The 21,159-nt window shown below is 34.8% G+C and overlaps 1 protein-coding gene across 1 annotated transcript; it reads left to right on the plus strand.

Annotated features, from left to right (window-relative positions):
* Nucleotides 1-14,195: 14,195 nt before the first annotated feature.
* On the plus strand, nucleotides 14,196-16,235 carry LOC107900428 (phytoene synthase 2, chloroplastic). The gene is made up of 6 exons (XM_016826028.2): nucleotides 14,196-14,598; nucleotides 14,715-14,765; nucleotides 14,898-15,070; nucleotides 15,211-15,446; nucleotides 15,525-15,717; nucleotides 15,800-16,235. Exons 1-6 carry the CDS (start codon nucleotides 14,274-14,276, stop codon nucleotides 15,962-15,964), a joined length of 1,143 nt encoding a protein of 380 aa, XP_016681517.1. The 5' UTR covers nucleotides 14,196-14,273; the 3' UTR covers nucleotides 15,965-16,235.
* The last annotated feature ends 4,924 nt before the right edge of the window (nucleotides 16,236-21,159 follow it).

Consider the following 21,159-nt stretch of genomic DNA (forward strand, 5'->3'; position numbering starts at 1 on the left):
AAGTTCAGTAGTGAGTTCTGGTAAGAGAGGTTAGCTTCTTGGGTCATGTGGTATCCGCATCGGTATTCGAGCTGACCCGAGCAAAATTTTAGCCATACTTAACTGGAAGCCTCCAAGAAATATTACCGAAGTTCGGAGCTTCCTGGGACTCGCCGGTTATTACCGACGATTTGTCAAAGGTTTCTCGATGATAGCCACACCAATGACGAAGCTACTTCAAAAGGATGTTAAGTTCGAATGGACGGAGAAATGTCAGAAAGGTTTGATCAACTAAAAACTTATTGACTGAAGCTCCAATTTTAGTGCAACCCGAATCAGGCAAAGAGTTTGTCACTTATAGTGACGCATCCCTACTTGGGTTGGGTTGCGTATTGATGCAAGAAGTTCGAGTGGTGGCCTATGCGTCGAGACAATTAAAGCCACATGAGAAAAATTATCCGACCCATGATCTTGAACTAGCTGCCATCGTATTTGCTTTAAAAATATGGCGACATTACTTATTTGGTGAGAAGTGCCATGTATTTTCGGATCACAAAAGTCTCAAAAATTTGATTACTCAAAGAGACTTAAATCTGCGACAAAGACGTTGGCTTGAGTTGTTGAAAGATTACGAGCTTGTCATTGATTACCACCTGGGAAAGGCTAATATGGTTGCGGACGCCTTAAGCCGGAAATCATTGTTTGCTTTACGAGCGATGAATGTGCACTTGTCTGTTCTACCCGACAATGTGTTAATAGCTGAATTAAAAGCCAAACCATTATTGATTCATCAAATTCGTGAAGCCCAGAAAGTTGATGATGAATTGGTTGCAAAACGGGCTGAGTGTGCTCCGAACAAGGAATCGGAGTTTCAAATTGATGATGATGATTGTTTGAGGTTCAGAAGTCGTTTGTGTATTCCAAGGAGTTCGGAACTTATTTCGATGATTCTGAACGAAGCCCATTGTAGCCGAATGTCAAGTCACCCGGGGAGTACGAAAATGTACAACGATTTGAAACGTTGGTTTTGGTGGCATGGTATGAAACGAGACATCTCCGACTTTGTTTCGAGATGTTTAATATGTCAACAAGTGAAAGCGGAACATCAAGTGCCTTCAGGATTACTTCAGCCGATCATGATACCCGAGTGGAAATGGGATCGAGTCACAATGGACTTTGTGTCCGGACTGCCATTGTCAACAAGTAAGAAGGATGCGATTTGGGTTGTTGTTGATAGACTGACTAAGTCGGCTCACTTTATCCCCGTGTGTATGGATTTTTCATTGGATAGACTAGTTGAATTGTACGTTTCTCAGATTGTGAGATTACACGGGGTACCTATTTCTATCGTGTCGGATAGAGATCCGAGATTCACCTCGCGATTTTGGAGGAAATTGCAAGAAGCTTTGGGTACCAAGCTGCATTTTAGCACTGCTTTTCATCCCCAAACCGATGGTCAATCTGAGCGGATAATTCAGATACTTGAGGATATGTTGAGATGTTGCATCCTCGAGTTCAGTGGTTCATGGAACGGTATTTACTTTGATTGAATTCGCTTACAATATAGTTTCAATCAAGTATTAAGATGGCACCTTACGAGGCTTTGTACGGTCGTAAATGCCGTACACCGTTGTTTTGGACCGAGCTCGGTGAAAGTAAAATTTTCGGAGTTGATTGATTAAGGATGCTGAACAGAAAGTAAAGGTAATCCGTGAAAGTCTGAAAGCAGCCACAGATCGTCAAAATCGTATGCGGATTTGAAACGAAAGGACATTGAATATCAGGTGGGAGATAAAGTGTTCCTTAAAGTTTCGCCTTGGAAAAAGGTACTCAGGTTTGGCCGTAAGGGCAAGTTGAGCCTGAGATTCATTGGGCCGTACGAAATCTCCGAACGAGTTGGTCCGGTTGCGTATAGATTGATTTTGCCCCCTGAGCTTGAAAAGATTCACGACGTCTTTCATGTTTCGATGCTTCGACGCTATCGATCTGATCCATCGCACATAATTAGCCCATCAGAGGTTGAAATTCAAGCCGATATGAGTTATGAAGAAGAGCCGATGCATATCCTAGCTCGTGAAGTGAAGGAGTTGCGAAACAAAAGGGTTCCGTTAGTGAAGGTGTTATGGCTCAAACACGGGATCGAGGAAGCTACTTGGGAAACCGAGAGCTCGATGAAAGAACGATACCCAAACCTATTTACCGGTAAGATTTTCGGGGACGAAAATTTCTTAAGTGGGGGAGAGTTGTGACAGCCCAAAATTGACCCTAGTCGGGAAGTGGTTTCGGGACCACAAAACCGAGTCATAAAAATAATTGATTTCCATATTCTATGCTTATTATGTGTGTACATGAGTATGTGGAAGTTTCATTCTCCAATTTTGCCAATTGCATGAGAAATTATTAAATAGGGATTGATATGAGACATGGTGAAAATATGATAGGCTAATTTAAAATGGTCTATTAATGCATGTTGTGAAAATGATGGGTTTGCATGTCAAATTACCCAAAATTTGAGCTAGTGGTTGGCCATGCTATGGGTGGAAACATGTTGGGAACATGTTGGCCTAGTGAGGTATGTAGGAAAAAAATAAAATAAGGGGCATGGGCATAAAATAATGAAAAGGAGTATGATGAATACAAAAAAAAAATGTGTGTAGTTGTTCCCCCCCATTGCCGTGAGCTAAAGAAAAGAAAGGAGAAAATTTTTGTTCATCCTTTCTCATCTTCATTTAGCCGAAACTAGAAAGAAAAAAAACAAAGAAAAAAAAATGCTCATCCTTTGGTTCATCCTTGGCCAAGAATTTTAAGGAGGAAGGAAGAAGAAAGGTTGAAGAGGTTCGGCCATGCATGTAGCTAGGCTAAGGTATGTTTGATGATGTTCCATGAGATGCATGCATGTTTTAGTTGTTAGCTTGAGTTCTACCTAGCCCATGGTCTAAATCTTGCTATGTGATGGAAATGACACTCGGCCATGGATGCATCATTCTTGGTTGATGTTTGATGTTGTGGTGATGAGGCATGAGGATGAGTTAAGATTCGGCCTAGGTGGAGTTTGTGTTAATGCCATTGCATGCTAAATATGAAGCTTGTTAATGATGCATGTGATGGTGGCTTGATGATTCTTGAACCTCCTTTTTAGCATTTTTGAGTGAGCACATATGTGCATTGGTTGCTAAATGGAGAAGAATCGGCTAGCAAGTTGGGTGCTAAGGCCGAATATAACTTTTGCATGTTAATGAGCAATGCATGTGTTAAATTGATGGAAAGGGAGAGGATGCTTTACTAGTGTGTATATGTGTGTATTAGCCAAGTTTTGAACTTGAAACAAAAGGGTGTTTAGTCAATACAAGTGACCATACTTGTAGAATGTATTAAGTGTTGAAATCGGCCCCAAAATAGACATGCATATTCGGCCAAGGGGGAAAAATTAGCTAAAATGTTGAGTTTGATTCATGATTCCGTACATATGTGACTTTAATGTCTAATGTATAAATATGGGCTAAGTGCCTTGTGTTCCTCTTTTCGATGCTCAAATGATTAAATCAATTTATTTGTTTAATTAAGCTCAAGAGCAAAGGGGAACTAAATCCGATAAAGGGAAGGAAAAAGTGGTCGAATAGCTATCGGAATCGTTCGACAACACCCGAGGTAAGTTCTTGAGTAAGAGAGCTTAAATTATGATGTGATTAGATCATGTTTTAAGCAAATTAAAATCATGCTCTTTGTGTGGCTATTGAGCCGAATTTGCAAGAATGATAAATGTCTTGTGTTTGAGTTTTGCTAACGAAAATGAAATACGAATGGGCCATGATTTATTGTTAAATGTGCATGGTTATTTGAATGATGTCCGGGCTAAGTCCCGAAGGCTTGTGCTAAGTGACAATATCCGGACTAAGATCCGAGGGCATTTGTGCGAGATACTAATTCCGGGCTAAGCCCGAAGGCATTTGTGCGAGATACTAATTCCGGGCTAAGCCCGAAGGCATTTGTGCGAGATACTAATTCCGGGCTAAGCCCGAAGGCATTTGTGCGAGTTACTAAATCCGGGTTAAGTCCCGAAGGCATTTGTGCGAATTACTATAACCGGGCTATGTCCCGAAGGCATTTGAACGATGAGCTATATCCGGTTAAATTCCGAAGGTACGTGATTTGGGAATGAATGAACTTGCTGTAAAATTCCAGTTAATACTCTCGAAACATCCCAACATTGAGGTATGTTTCGTATGTGCTTGAATTTAGTTGAGCCCTTACAAATAAGTATTCGCTCAGTTGATAAACGAGCTACCGGCCTTTGGCTGAGTTGATCTTTTGTGTATGTACATAAGGGTTGATAATGTGAAGCAAGTACGATATCGTAAATTTGTGCATATGAAATTATCCGTTTAGCTATATGAATGCTATACTTTGTTGTGCTGGAATTCCTTGCTCAAAACTTACTAAGCATAAATTGCTTACTCCGTTTCATTGCTCCTCTGTTTTATAGATTTGGTTCTCCAGCTATCGGACTCGGGATCTTGAAGTCAAAGTCGCCCACACTATCAAAGCCCCCCCTTTTGGTACAATTTTGGTTGAACTTCGAAATGGCATGTATAGGACTACCCGTTTGTTGTGGGTCGTGGACCCTTTGGACTTGTTTAAATTTTGGATAGCCATGCGAAAATGGCTTATATGTGTTTGAGTATAATGTTATAATCATTTGGTGTGGATATGCTTGACAAAAGGATTGGCCACGGGGATGGTTAATCACTTTCATAAATTGTGCTATTTATGCAAAAAGGGCTAGTTGAATCATGGAAACCATGAAATAGGTAAAGTCTACCTTAAAGGCAGATGCTGACAGCAGCAGTGATGTAGATTTGGAAAATCACTAAAAATAGTAGGAATGGAATTAAATAGTGAATAAATTATGTAAAGAAACCTTGATGAACCTACTTTCATAGGAAAGTAACGAAACAATCATACGGACAGTATGTTAAGAGATATTCAGGTTCTCGTGAGACAGGGCCAGAACGGTTTCTGGATTCCCTGTTCCGACTTTGGAAATTCATTATAAATTAACCAGAGATAATTAGGAGTCATACTATATATGTATAGATTCCTCTCTGAGTCTAGTTTCTATAGAAACAAACGCATCAGTATTGAAGCCCTGTACAAGGAGATATCCAAGTCGTAATGCGCAAAGGTCAGGGTAGTCGATCCCTGTAACATGGGAGACTTTGACTAATAAACTGTACTAATTGGCCTGACCAAAAATTCTAGAAAACAATATGTAGATGGGCATATGAGTCTAGTTTTAGGGAAAAATAACGAAACTGATTTTCGAGTTGTGAAACTCAAGATATGATTTTTAAAGCGACTAGTACGCAGATTGGTAGTGTCTGGGAAATATTTTTTATAAGGGGTTTAAAGTCTGTTAACACCTCGTGTTCGACTCCGGTGTCGGTCTCGGGTTCGGGGTGTTACACTTTACCTAACATCTTCTCTTCCCTCAACATTGAGACTAAATTAGACATAATATAAGCTTGCTCACCAACCACAATAACTTTCTTGCCTTCACTGCTTCGCAAAGTATCTATTTTTATTTCAAAATCAATCCTGGCCTTGTGCTCAGTTAGCCAGTCTATTCCTAAAATCACATCGGACCCATAGAATGACAATTCCATCAAATTTCCATAGAAAATGTGACTTTGAATCATCAGTGGACATCAAAAGTACACTTTATTTACCAACACACTATCCTCAAATAAACTAGTAATAGTCACAATTTTATCTATGGTTTCTATTGGAATTCCCAGTTCACTAGCTAGTTCACTCAAAATATACGAGTGAGTGGAACCAGAGTCAATTAGGGAAAATAAAGGAATAGTTCACAAAGTAAAGGTACCTATAATGACATCAGTGGCACCTTACTCATGAGGTTCCCTTACAGCATAAATTCGTTCTAGGCCTGCTGACTCTTCTTCTTGGGTCGTAATAGTTTGAGCTAAAGCCCGTTACACAATTGGCCTTGTTTTGCAACCTCTGCCTTTTCCTTGACCCTGAGCACTAGCTTGCACTTGAGTGGGGATCGTAGGTTGAACTCATGAACCCCTCCCCCGACATTTGAGACAATCTTTAATCAAGTGATCCTTAGATCACACTTGAAACAACCTCCAATCAACTTACGACACATACCAGGATGCATCTTGTCACAGTGCTCACAGAATGGCTAGCTCGCATACTTTTACAAACCTTTCTTTTCATCTTGAGTGTTGTTCTTCTGACGCGAACGTTCTGCCCTTAAGCTTTGTTTAATGTTCCTACCTAAGTTTCGCGATTTGCGGTCCCTTTTGGATATTCGCCCAAACACTTACTTTCCAACTCCAACTTCCATTCGTAGAACCTTAATCTCCTCAATAGTTTTGGCCTTGTCCACCAACTCATTGAAGTTCACATTATACGAGTCACTGGTAAAGTTGGATATCTCGATGTAGTTTGAAACAAAATCACTGACAACAATCTTAAATCACTAACAACAATCTTTCTCATGCAAAACCATCTTTGATGCGTACTGGCTTAATCACACAAATTCTACCTCATACTCAGCCATTGATAATTCAACTTGCACAAGGTTGATGAACTCATGCTTGTGAGCCTCTTTATATTGCTCACCCATAAACTTCTTTTTAAAAGTCCTTAAAAAGAACTCTTATGTCAATCTCTCTGTGGAAATTCCTTATTTCACGGTTTTCCACCAATGATGTGCTTTGTCGGTGAGTAAAGATACAATGCATCTTAACTTTTCTTGGTTAGAACATACCATGTACTAAAGGACTTTCTTTACACCCTCAAGCTAATATTTAACTTTTTTGGGTTCGGCTCCTTGAATACCACTGAATTCTCTACAACCTAGAGATCTAGATGCTCCAGTGGAAAACCATAGTTTGCAGGTGCAAGGTTGACACTAGGAACTTGCTTAAAAGCCCCAATCATTGCCTGAACCAAAGGCTCCATATTTTCTTCCAAGATGTTCACCCAGTGGGGTCGCTCGTGCCTAGCGAAGTCCAGTTACCTTCTAAGGGGTCAGCATTTTCATTTACACGGTTCGCATTCACTCTATAGGGATGCATTCTTGCTTTCTCTAAACGTACACGAGATTCTGACTTAAGTAAGACTTCAAACACGCGTAACTGGGTATCCAGATTTACAGATAGACTTGTGAACGCAGTTAGCCAAACAAAACTTATACGCGAGCACAATTTGCAAAACTCAACTTACTTACTGGATTGGAAAATAGTAGAGGGATGATTCGAGGCGTAATCCTGCAAAAGATATAGCTGAACCAAGGGCGATATTGTTCCCAGTCCTACCCTAAACAAGTAATTTTACCCACATAACACTTCAAAATCTTGGCGAACTTGCCTTATCAATTCTGGTAGACTCGCTTCACAAATTCTAGCGAATATACCTCACCACCTTGGCAAGCTTACTTGTCAGATGGTCAGTCTGGGGAACCGAGCTCTGATACTAACCAATGTAACACCTCAAAATCAACCGAGTAGGTTCGACCTGAATCTAGCGAGCTACATTAGCCATCGAAAAAACTCTCTGTTAAATCCCAACCTAACCTCTAGCATACGTCTTGCTTGCAACAATAACGCATTAAATAAAAACACTATAGCGAAATTATTTGCATACATAAAATGTAAACATGCGAGCTTACAAAACATCAAAGAAAAGGTTTGCATGTCAAAAAATAGAACAAGAGTTCGCATACTTCGAATAACATAAGCTCATTTAGAAGAATTCAACATGAGTTCGCACACTCAAAGAGTTCACACAACAGTATAGGTTCGCAAATAGCAACTTAGACTAGGTTTGCTCATACAAGCTCACAATAAATATTAAATTATTCATTCATTTGAAATTTAAGTTCACATTACAACAATTGGCATGCTAACAGGCTTCGCAAGCGTTTCATACTCTAATAGGGTTCGTATGCAAGCATGGTTTTCGCTAAGTTGGGGGTACGCATGTAATTTTGGGATCAGAAACATATAGGGATCGTAGAAAATGATACTTAGTACTAAATCTGACTCGTAAATTCTAATAGTATATCAACGTAACACTCAAGCATGAAAAACATCGATTTTATTCATAACAAAAGATAATCAAATAATCTAAGTTATAGATCGCAAAACATAATAACTAAAAATTTAAAGGAACTGTTTGGATAATAGGATTAAAACATCATAAGACTAAAGCCTTCATAAAAAAAATTAAACCCGATCGCCTATATTCCCAGGTTCACCAATATCTAATCAGGAATGATCCTCACCAAACCATCAACCTCACTAGTATTATCTGTGACCTCCTTACCTACGAAGTAAGAGAAGAGTGGGTGAGTTCATTGCGAACTAAGTGAATAATCTGGAATCAACAAGGTATGCTTTTAGAATAGTACTTTACAAACATAAAAAATACTTAGTCTTAAAATCGTTTCGCCTACTAGGTTCGCGGGTAAGGTTGCGAGACCCTGTTTACAGATCTTGTCAAAAACATAAGTTAGTAAAATAGTTTCAGGGGCTTATCTCTCGACATGTCCCAATGCCTCAACGCCCATAATCACAGAAACAGAGATCTGAGTACTCATAATCCTTTGGTATACCTATATATGTAAGAGTATGCCCAAAGATCATTCATGAGATGGTTGTAATAACATACTTGATTTATCATGTTTATTAATATAATGCGTTACCATTATTATTTCAATTTCTTTTCTGTGTGTATAAATAAATTGTTTTATAATAATATCTTGAGAATAATATGATTATTCTTAAAAGATCCTTAGTTAAGTATTATTGTTGGCTAGGACAACAATAATGCATTAAGGCTAACATGTAGTTGATTGATGATAAAGAGTTGTCATTGATATGGAGTGTCAAAATCAATGCATGAATATGTGTGTTAGAGAACAACATATTGGACTGACCCGCTATGAGTATGTTTCTTGCATTATTATGTAATTGCCACAACATTACTCATAGTGATTAATATGTATATGATCTTCAGACTTGATATCATCATTATTCCGACATCGTGAGTTGTATATTTTGATACAGTCAAACGTACACCGTAACTAGTTGTTCTATAAAGGTTGATGTTGAATATACCACAATCTATATAGAGGGATATGGTTGATCAATATAGGATAAGTCCCTCCTACATAATGGGAGTAATATCTTAGACCACTTGATTGAGTGAGACTAGAAATGCATGGCCATGCTCAAATAAGTTTATATGAGATGTCATACTTATTTGTATATCATAGTCTACTCAAGATATCAAGGAACATTGGATGGACTATGCAAGTGTGACTATTTCATGACTTGTGTCCAGTCCAGAGATAAAAAGACTTAAGGATTAATGCATGAAAGGTTAATTACAAAAAGGTTATGTCGAATCATGACTTCTTGTAACTTAGGTAGCAATGATGCATTGCTAGATGCCACTCATTGTTTGTAACATTAGAATCGTTCCAGTATTACTGCTAACGTTACAAGAACCTATAGGATCACACCCTATGGTTGAAATGAATGGAATAAAACATAGCTGGTATTGTGTTTGGTTGTCACGTGAATTAAATTAATTATAAAATTAATTTAATTGGGCAATCAAATATCAAACATATTATATGTACAAGGATGTTGTACACATAATGAGAACACAGTTCTATTAATATATGAATTTGGTTCGTATATAAATTTAAATAAATATAGTTTACCGAAATCTTTGTTATAATTAATGTAGTTATAATTTTCGGTTAAAAAACATTATTATATTTATGTATTTTAATTATGATTATTATGTTCGGATAAAAATTTTATGAATTATGATTCATTATATATATCAATTATAAAAGGGTGAAAAAAAAAGATATATATACCAATTTAAAAAACCTTAAAAATTATGTTTTTTGCTTGTGAGGTCTAGCAGCCGTCAAGCAAAGTATTCTCCAAAACAGTTTTGGAGAATTTTCTTCCGTTCATTGTCAAACTGGGTGGATTACGTAGAGGTCAGAATCTTAAAAGGTTGCAGCTTGGTTCGATAGTAGATCAGAGATCTCATTACCAAGGCGTCACTATCTACTCAGATTGAAATTACGGTAATTTTGAAACCATTATTACACCCCAATTCGTTCCTCGCACATGGATCCATGGGTTGGATCGCCGAAATTATTTTTTTATTATTAATTTTCGCTGCGCCATGGGGGTACCGACTTTCTAACAATATATCCAACATGACTCGCAAAGGAGCACACACATAGACTTATCACAGAGAGCTCGCACAAAATCTCGTAAGAACATAATAAAACCATACTATAAAACATACATAAAAACATCAGCTCATTTAGAAGCTCACATAAAACATATTTTTCAAACATGTTTTGAAAATAGAGTCTCAAAACTTGAAAATAGGGTTTTGTTAGAAACTTACTTTTGGAACTTAGTTTAAAAACAAAGTTCTTGAAAACCATCACTGTTTGCACACAAGATACGAACCTTAAACAGTCACACTAAAAATCATGATAGTGAACATACTTATGACAATCTAGATCACTCACCAAAAACTGAGAAATTAAACAAGCTTGGCTTTGCCTTTATCATTGTTGGTGGATGGTCCGGTTGGTTCGCAATATAAACAAACACACAAATTATTGAAACAAATCATTTTTACAAAACTCACATACACAAGCGAACCTAGCTTTCTAGACAATCACCTAATAAGACAGAGACTTACCTTGGGTGCTATTAACTTGACTTAGAATAGAGACTTAATGGCAGAATATTCAATGAGAGAATTCTCATGAACTAAGGGTCGTATTTATAGACCAAAGTGTCTTATAAAGCTTAGGATACCTTACTTGACTTAGGAAAGGTGTTACTTTCACATAAAGTATTCCTAGATACACCATATCATTATTTCCTAATTAAAGTCTGACTCAATCTTTGACTAACGAACCCCAGTTCGCCAAACAGATTGACGAAACCCCAGATCGCAACTCAACTAGCAACCCTCAGTTCACAACTTACTTAGCAAACTCTAGCTCGCCAAACATACAAGGGAACACACTTACAATAAATTCTAGCGAACCCTTTACCACATCCTTTGGCACATATTATTATGTTGAAACAATGGTGAATTCTTTGCTGATACACTTTTGGCGAACTCCCCTTTGGCGAACTCCCCAGTTCGCTAGAGTACTAGTGAACCTTTACTTGTAGAGCCAAAACTTCCAAGCTCGATCTCGAGATGTTACAAGAACTTATTAAGTTGATTTCATAATGGTATGTCATTAGGGAGAGCTTAGTCTCAATAATATACTGGAATGACTTCGTGACTAAATGAGTTTACAATTAATAAGGGAAAAGTTGGAACTTAGTTATTTGAGCCCTAATCACATATATCTAATTGGTCCCTCCATTAGCTCGTTGAAACCAAAAATCAATTGCATGTTGAATCAAATAAACATAAATGGATAGAAATGATAAAGTTAGGGAAATGAGAAACATTTAAAACTGAAAGTGATTTTCTCACTAAATATGGAAATGACCTGAGAATTAACTTATGATTTTTTGAATTATTAATTAATTAATTAATTGAATAACTGAAGTTCAAAAATGAAATTAAATCAATTGGTCATAGTGAATCCATTGAATGTAGAAAATTTAAATATATTTTCTTATAGATTCTTTTATAGTAAAGTTGTCATGATTTTAACGGAATCGGGATTAGGTTGAGAAATTTATTTAATTGGGAAATTAATTAATTAATTTAAATTAATTTATGATGTTTATTTTGGAAAGTAGAAAAACATTTATTTGATTGGATTGAATTATAAAGCATCAAATTAAAAGTTAAGGAAGCACTTATAATTGAACCCAATACAAGAGAGACCCGAATCTCCATCATAATACATATGAGGGGAAGCACACTTTATTAACCCCTCTCACTCCTAGTTCAACTAGGAAGTTGTTTTTCTTTTAAATAAACTTCTACTTATTCAGCAAGAGTTCCACTTCTTCTCCTTATGAATATATGACATCGGTAGGACTAAAAACATAATAAGTTTTACACAACTTTGAGAAATGTTATTCTGCTCGAAAATAGTGGGAATATATTTCTAAGTATAAATTATATTTTCCTGAATAATAATTTTATCATTTTCTATTAAAGAGATATTTGTTTTCACGTCGAAAGTAAAGAAAATATTTTTTGTTCTATGTTCGATTTGAATTCATTCGAGCCCATACTCAAAGTAGTTTGTGGTACGAGAATAACGGATAAGGCAGCTTGGTTGAAAATCGAGAATGACAAGGATTCGTCTAGCCAAAAACATAAGTGCAAGTTCGATAAAGGGCTTATTGGTGTAAGTATCACAAACCGGCTCTATTGTCAAAATTTTAATTTTTCGCTGTGCAAGAAAATCGTTTTTGAATCGAAATTTTTTCTACAAGTAACTATGGCCAAAGTTCTCTAGATGCTAGTAAGAGAATTAAAGTTGGCATCTAAATTAAATTTTAAGCCTAATGTAGTTTCCATGGTAAGATGTAAGCCTAGTGAAGTTAGCACCTTAGATGAGTTTTAAATTTAGTTTTATCGATACCAAATAAGTTAAGCCCGACAAAGTGACAAGGCTAATATAGTTGGTGAAATGTTTTTTTGCAGTTTAAACATAGAAAGAGTAATAGATCTCAACAATGAAAGGATTTGTATTACTCATATTCATGGAATTAAGGAAAGAAACAGAAAAAATGAGAGAAAAATATGAGAGAATTTGGAGATGAGAAAACAAAAATTACATCGCAGAATAAAACATATCCAGAACAAAAATTTGTTCGTGCATCAAGCAGTGCAACTGGTTGCAAGATCAAAGTAGTGGTTGAATGCATTAGGTGGAGTGGAGTAACTTGTTGGTCAGGTGTGACTAACACTTTCGGAGAAGGGAAACATGAAATACAAGATGGATTCGAGCAACCTTTAGTAGGTCCAACTTTTATGCAAATGTATCAACACATCTGAGCACCTTGAAAGGACCAAAGAAGGAACCTGTAGCATAATTATTGGTTTATTTTCATTCTAGAATCCGATTATAGCCGCGGTAGTTGGTGGTGGTAGGGTGGCCACTAGTGTTATGCTAGTAGGTGGGCTCTTTGGAAAGGATGGGGTCATGATCATGGTTCATCATCGCCATCATTGGACTCCTTCTTCTTAAAGAACATACAAATGTTGATGATGCCACCATTGAAATCTTCATGTTACAATTAAACAAAAAAAATGTTTTGGACTAATTATAGAGAGATCTCTAGTTTTACTCAAAAGTAAAATATATATATTTGCCATGTCAACAATCCGTCAATGGATTAACACAATTTTTAACAGCATTGACCAATTTGAGTCATTATTTTAATCAGAGTGATTAAATTGACAAAAAAAAATTATAAAATGACCAAAATAGAAACAATACTATTTTAAGGTGATATGCAATACATACCAATAAAATGATTTAAGTTTCCCATTTTCAGTTGAAAATTTAATTTAAACTCTAAAATCCTAAATTCTAAATTAAACTAAAAATAAAAATAAGTTATCTACCCATTAAAAATACTAAAAAAATTTACTCAAAATTTGTGGGGTATTACATTTTTTTAAAGTTTAATAACTACACTAAATGACTATATTACATATCATGCAAGATCTTTAAAGGTGAATATACTTGAGAAGTCCCTCTATTATAGGGACTTGATCGAATTAATTTGTCTGTTATTAAATATATCTATTTATTTCCTGCACTATTAAAAAAAATCTAATAAGGCAAAACTAAAAGTTAACATTTACTTTTAAAAAATATCATTTGTTAATACTTTTTAAGTTTTTATCATTCCTTAAATAAAATAGAATTGAATTACAATAAATGTTTATTTTATTAAAATTTGAATTTATTTAAAATTTTAAAATAGTATAGTGGCTAATTTGACGTGATACGTATAATACCGCAAGCTACTCCCATGTACTTTTAACAGTTTTTTATGTGTCCCCTTGTAATCACATTTTTTTATCGACAGATTAATAATTTAAGAAAACAAAAACAAAAACAATGGACAAACATCCAATCAGTTGGATCTTGAAATAAAAGATTCGGGCCAACAGCATAATATATTGGATTATTCAATTCAGCAATACAACTCCCCAATATTTAATTTCTCTTCTCCGGTTGTCTGATCAGCCTTTGAGATACTTGCTAGGATTCCCAGATGTGTATAACATTATCTCTTTCATCTAAACCTTGCATCGGAGTCTGCAATGGAAGCTTACAGTCGCCGAAATCCATGGTCACAACGGCACGAACTGAAGTGATCACTGCTCCAAAGAGACCAAACACCTTCCCCGGATTGACAAAGCAAGGCATTTCTGACATCGATTTACGAGTCCAAGAAGTTGTCCGAAGGCAATCTTGGACTAACAGCTTAGATGGCGAAGTCAACTGTAGAAAACCGCCGTTCGAACCTATGTTCATCGATGACGCTTATGACAAGTGTAGGAACATTTGTGCGGAATATGCGAAGACTTTCTATCTAGGTCTGGCCTCATTTCTATACTGTCTTACAAGTCAAATCCCAACCGATCAGTTTTGCTTTTTTAACGGGAAATTCTTTTGAATATGTATATTTGCAATTGTTTCCAACATGATGCAGGCACCTTGTTGATGACAAAGGAGCGACAGAAGGCCATATGGGCAATTTATGGTAATAATGAAACTCTGTAGATTATTTAGTGAGCTCAAGTCCGATATATAACCAGAGTACAGGGTTGATCTTCTTTAGTTCCCAATTGTTTGGCCTTAATTTGAGGGAACAACTGAACTATGTTTGCTGTAGTTTGGTGCAGGAGGACTGATGAACTGGTCGACGGCCCGAATGCGGAGTACATGAGTCCGGCAGTACTCGAAAGGTGGGAAGAGAGACTGCAAGACATCTTCGAGGGACGCCCCTATGACATGCTCGATGCTGCACTATCCGATACTGTTTGCAACTTTCCCTTGGACACTAAGGTATAATTAGAGTGTAGAGAGTAATAAACGCGATCCAGTTACGGTTGCTGGATGAATCCCATATGGTTATGAAATACTACAACTTGAAGCATACAACAATGGAAAAGAAATCAATCTAATTATGGAGTTTTATCATGCAGCCTTTCAGGGACATGATTGAGGGCATGAGAATGGATACAAGAAAATCTCGGTATGAGAGTTTCCAAGAGCTTTACCTTTACTGCTATTATGTAGCAGGCACTGTTGGCTTAATGAGTGTTCCAGTAATGGGAATCGCACCAGAATCCTTTGTTTCGGCTTATACTATATATAACGCAGCACTCTACTTGGGCATTGGAAATCAGTTAACAAACATTCTTCGAGATGTAGGGGAAGAGTAAGTCTTTTTGTCTTGGTGGTCAATTCTTTTGTCTTGTTCAAATCCCAAACTTATCTGGATGTCTTTGTCTTTTAGTGCTTTGAGGGGAAGAGTTTATCTTCCACAAGATGAGCTTGCACAGTTCGGGTTAACCGACAAGGATGTCTTCTCCAGAAAGGTAACCGATGCCTGGAGAGATTTCATGAAAGAGCAAATTATTAGGGCAAGATCCTTTTTCAATCTAGCTGAGGAAGGAGCTTCCCAACTTGACAAGGACAGCCGCTGGCCGGTGAACTTGACACATCCATTCTTTTGCTCCAATGTATTTGACAATGTTTAGATGAATTCTAACATTGTGAACTTTTTTGCAGGTTTGGTCGTCCTTGATGTTGTATCGCAAGATTTTGGATGCAATTGAGGATAACGATTATGATAACTTGACCAAACGAGCCTATGTTGGAAGGACTAAGAAACTTCTCACATTACCCTTAGCATACACTAGAGCTTTGTCCAAACCTAGTTTGTACCTTCGTTAGAATATAAAAAAGTAATTTTCTTTTTTTTTTTTGTGGTGGATATATTAGATATCGTTAAATATGATATTAAAGAAAATAAATATGATATAAAAAAGAGAGAGAACTAATTGAAACATAATTGTAACCTATGATGATTTAAAAACAGGAAATAATGTTTTATTTACTTGTTAAATAAATTGGGAGGCGAATAGAGTTTCTTTGTATTAAACTCAAACTATTATCCCTATAATATAATGCATTTATCATTGGACCACGAAGTTGTTAAAACAAATTATTCCATATTGTGTCTGATATATATGGCAAAAGAGAAACATATATTTATTTAAAAACAATCTCTAACTTTTTGGAAAAGAATAAATTTCAGCTTAAAATCAAAATTTCTAATCTTAAAATGTAAAATAATTAGGGGAGAAATCCACTTATATCAATGTAAAACTAATACTCTTTCGTATATTTCTTTTGTACGATTAACGTCTTGATGATTAAACTATAGAATTTATTGGTATAATTGTAGTTGTTATATATGAAAATTTTTGAACCAATCTAATATCTCTATCATATTGGACGATTGAAAGCTTTTTACATAATATAAATAATATGAAAATTATAATTTATATAAAATTTGACATGTGTAAATTATATGTATCCAATATAAAATATGGCAATTCAATCATTAAAATATTATTAGTACAAAAATATTTGAAAGGATAAATTCCACTTTAAGTACTTATATTTGCATTTAATAATTTTAATAAACAATTTTATTTATATTCACCTCATGTAACAGTAATATTACATTCACACCCTGCTCATCCAAATAAAAAATCAAATTAAATTCGGTTGGCAATTGTAAGAGCATGAGCCTTGAGCACTAAATTCCACATGACTAAGTACATAAACATCAAAATCGAATTGAAAGGTCTAACAAGGCATCAATTAGAACAAGATTCCCATCTAGTTTCCCAAACAAGACGGGTTGCCCCCAATGTTGACTAGATTGGTCTAGACAAATCCAGCATCCTCTTTAAAACTCAATGTTTCCAAGGAAAGATTATACCCACGTTGTCATGTATGATACAACTGATATGCTATTTGAGAAAACATTTATTGGTAGAACAAAAGAAAACAGAAATGTAAATCCAAGGGGATTATGTTTTCCTTATTCACCTCGACCAGACAATTGGTATTCGTATTTTTTATCGTATTAAGATTTCAATGAAATAGATTTTAATGGATTTTTTTTTTAGAAATTTTATTGTTATAATGGGAGTAATATTATAAGACAGGTTATATATGAAAAAATATATGGTACACAATTAGTGAAATTTAAATATTTCATAGGGCAATGATAAGTGTACAAACAGTATGATAAAATGTTTATTTTAAAATAAATACAGAAAAAAATGGAACAAATGACAAGTTTGTAACTTTACTTGTGGAGTTAAAAAAATATATTACTCACAAATTATATATTACTAAGTTTATATCAAAATCATGAGAATATTTTTCAAAATATAATTACAATTTGTAATTATAAGTAATACATTCAAATAATTATAATTAAAATCAAATAATTACAAAACACAAATAAATGAATTGATAATTAAAATATATTCAAATAAGATTAATATATGGCGAGATTTAAATCTAAAATAAAATCTAAACTAAAAACTTACAAATACGCATAATAAAACCCAAATCTCCACACAAAAATTCCAAAACCTTAACCTTTGTTAATATTTTCAGTCTCATTCGCAATTCCTAAAATATTATATTGATATATTTGGTTTAGCAAACAATTTACTAGTAATGCCATACTAATAATTTTCTAAATTATTATCATTAATAAAAAACCAATTTTTATTAGTTTTAACATTTTCATGATATCTATTATTATTCACAACCCCTTAAACACATAATTTAATCTATTTTTAAATAAATTTAATTTATTTTAAATAAATAAGTTTAAAAATTATCTCAAAATTAATAAATAATTAAATTTCAAATAAGTTTTTAATATTGGCTAAAATACTAAAAAGGTTTCTCAAATTTAATTCGAAAAATAAATTGGGTCCCTAGTTGAAAGTGAGATTAATTAGACCTTTAATGTAAATATAACAACCGATTCGACCCTCGAATTGTCAATTCCATTAAGACGAGTGGATTAAAAATTCCACATGGCAAACACCATAGGCCCACGCGCTTTTTTATTTGTTTCATAAAAATGATATGGAAAATGTAATATTTTTTATTTTATTTATTTTTCTGAAATTGAAAAAAAAAATTAAACCCTTCTCTCTTCTGATTTTTCTATGCATTCTCTCTAAAGCAAATTGGAATCTGGACAAATAGGCACCAGACCGCTGTGCCTACCGCTATCATCTTCAGTGGCCGTGGAACCCAAAAGTCATACACAGCCTCTTTAAGACATCCTGAACTCGAATTCAATGTCAAACTCTCTGAAAAATGCCCCAAACCACACTAATCTAAGCTTGAACATTCTTACTTCTCCTTGCCCGATCTCGAAATCTGACTATCGTATGGACCTTGTTCCAAACTATGTTCTACTCCTCTGTCAAAGATGGCTCTTCACCATCCGGATTTGGAAGAAAATGCTCCATGATTAAATTAAATATTCAATAATGTATCTAACGAAAATTAAATAAATAAAAATAATAATTAAAATAAAAATAATTAAAAATTAACACACTATCTAACTCGTCTATCTTTCTACTATTATTATTTTACAAAGCAATTTAATTAATAACAATTTTCACCGTCACAATCCCTGGCAACGACACCAACAACTTGATTGTTGCAAACGTGCGAACGTTTAAAGTAAAAATCATGCAAATAAAATATATATAGTTAAGTGTGATATCTGCAAGCGAACAGATCAAATTTCGAATATAGTCTAGTGTTTCAACGAAACACTAGTCAGTATTCTAAAGATCATACCCAAGGGATTGCAGATTGGAGAATTTATTGTTAAATTAATTACCAAAACTAATTACTAATATAATCGAGTCACGAATTAGTAGCGTGAATCCAAATTAAAATATTAATTAAACTAATTAACCTAGATTAACTTAATGAAATTTCCTATTCCTAGTGTCAACGATGCGAGCTCTCGACCTTTGATCGATTAAATCCGTAATTATCTAATTAAGCCATTAATTAATCTTAATTGAGTCTTTATCACCCTTAGTGAGAATACCCGTCAAGTCTCATCTTTACTAAGGATTACAACGTAAGTCACCCTTTCGGTCTCTTCCTAGGCATACGGTTCTCTGTCAGGTCTCACCGCTTTGCACAAGTTATACATGACAGGATACCCTTTTGGTCTCACTTGTCTAGATATTCTATTAGAGGTGCCACTTCCTAATATACTAAGTACACTTGAATAAACACCCAATTTCAGATAAATAACTACTTAATCAATAAACCAGCTCTATAATCGAAACATGTCAAATATAAGTAAAGCATAATAATTTATTCTAATATTCATACAAACACTAATTGATTAGGTTAACAAAATTATATATAAAAAAAGATAAGAGAAAGCTTATAAATAAATATAAGCTCGGTTTCAGAGCAATCTCTGCTCGCAATCATCTTCACATTGGAATAGATTTACAACAGGAATATAAAAATAAAACTAAACGAAGACAAAGAAAATAAAATTGTCTCTCTAGGTCTAACCCCACTAATGAGGTTATAAAGCTATTTATATAGGCATACATTTGGGTGCTAAGTGCCTAAAATGCCCTTGGAGTGATTAGGGTTTAATTAAGGAACATGACCCTAAGTGGCCATCCAAATTTGATTGAATATTCTCAAGTTTTTAGTGTCTTCATGACATCGAGAAACTCCTCACTGCAACGTCGTTGTGATGATATTCTTTCCAAGTTTGTCGTGTTGTCATGACGTGGGGAAAATTCCTGTACTGCAACACAAACCTCCCTATGTCGTGACATGACCATCATCCCTTATGCTCCTTAACTTGAAATGACATCTCACACACTTAAATAGCCTATTAGTTGTTCTTGAGGCCCAAATTGGCCTAACGGATCGTTGAAACACTTAAAACATGTTAAAAAAACTTATTTCGCTAATATTTTGATCTAAGCTACTAATAATGAAAATGAAATAAATAAACTTAAAACGGCTAGAAAATAAAGTCATTAAGTACTGAAAAGTACCTAAACTGCCATTAGAATTTGTGGGATGTCACTTGTGCGACCAGAACCTCAAGGGACATTGAGCCGAGGAAGCTTGAGGAAAGAATACCCCAGAATATAGTTTGGGGTTGGATCGAATTTGGCATCAAATGGCTTGTAATTTGGATGTCTTATCTATCGAAAATAAGGCATTATCAGTAGAATCGATCGAAAGTGTTGGTTTATGCACATTGACAGAAGAACAAACGACAAATCAAAGTGTTGAGGACTAACTGGAAATTCTTCTACGATGGCAATACAGATTGTCCCAGTTTTTAAAGGGCTTTTATGTTTTCTTTTAATTATTTTGTTTTACTTTTTTGTTTTCAAATTTTCTTGATTGTTAATTTTATTTTAAGTTTTAAATTTAGTGTTTTCTTTGTTTTCCACAACAGGTGTTAAGATAGTGGAGTGACGAAATCGAAAAATTTGAAGAAATCAAAAATTAGTCTCAATGTCGCAACATGGATGCATAAAAGTTTCAACATCCAAATTAAAATGTTCTGTCGTGACGAGGTAAGATTGGGTATCACGAAAATCTACCTTGAGGCTACGACTACATAACTTGGTGCCATGACATATACTAAAGGGTCATGTTCCATTAGAAATTCTTTATTTCAACATTTTGTTATCCCTTGTTTGTAATAACCCGTTCTCAGTGGTGCCGAAAATTGTGGTTTTGGGACCATGATTTTGAAAATTGAGTTAGTATTTTATTATTTATTTAATGTTTATAAGGTTATATTAGAGTCGTATCAAAATTTGGTTAAGAAATTATAGTGTTTGAATGATTAATTAGGTAAAAAGGACTGAATTAAAAAAGGTGTAAAAGTTTATTTCTATTAGCTAAAAGGATCAAATGGCTGTGGAATCTTAAATTAATGGACTTAGTGGGTGAATAAACCATATATTATGTTAGTGGATAGTTATGGACAAGGTTTATTTGAAATTGTTAATTAATAATAAGGGTAAGTT

The sequence above is a fragment of the Gossypium hirsutum genome, chromosome D06 (genome assembly GCF_007990345.1).
Source record: "Gossypium hirsutum isolate 1008001.06 chromosome D06, Gossypium_hirsutum_v2.1, whole genome shotgun sequence".
In the NCBI taxonomy this organism is placed as follows: domain Eukaryota; kingdom Viridiplantae; phylum Streptophyta; class Magnoliopsida; order Malvales; family Malvaceae; genus Gossypium; species Gossypium hirsutum.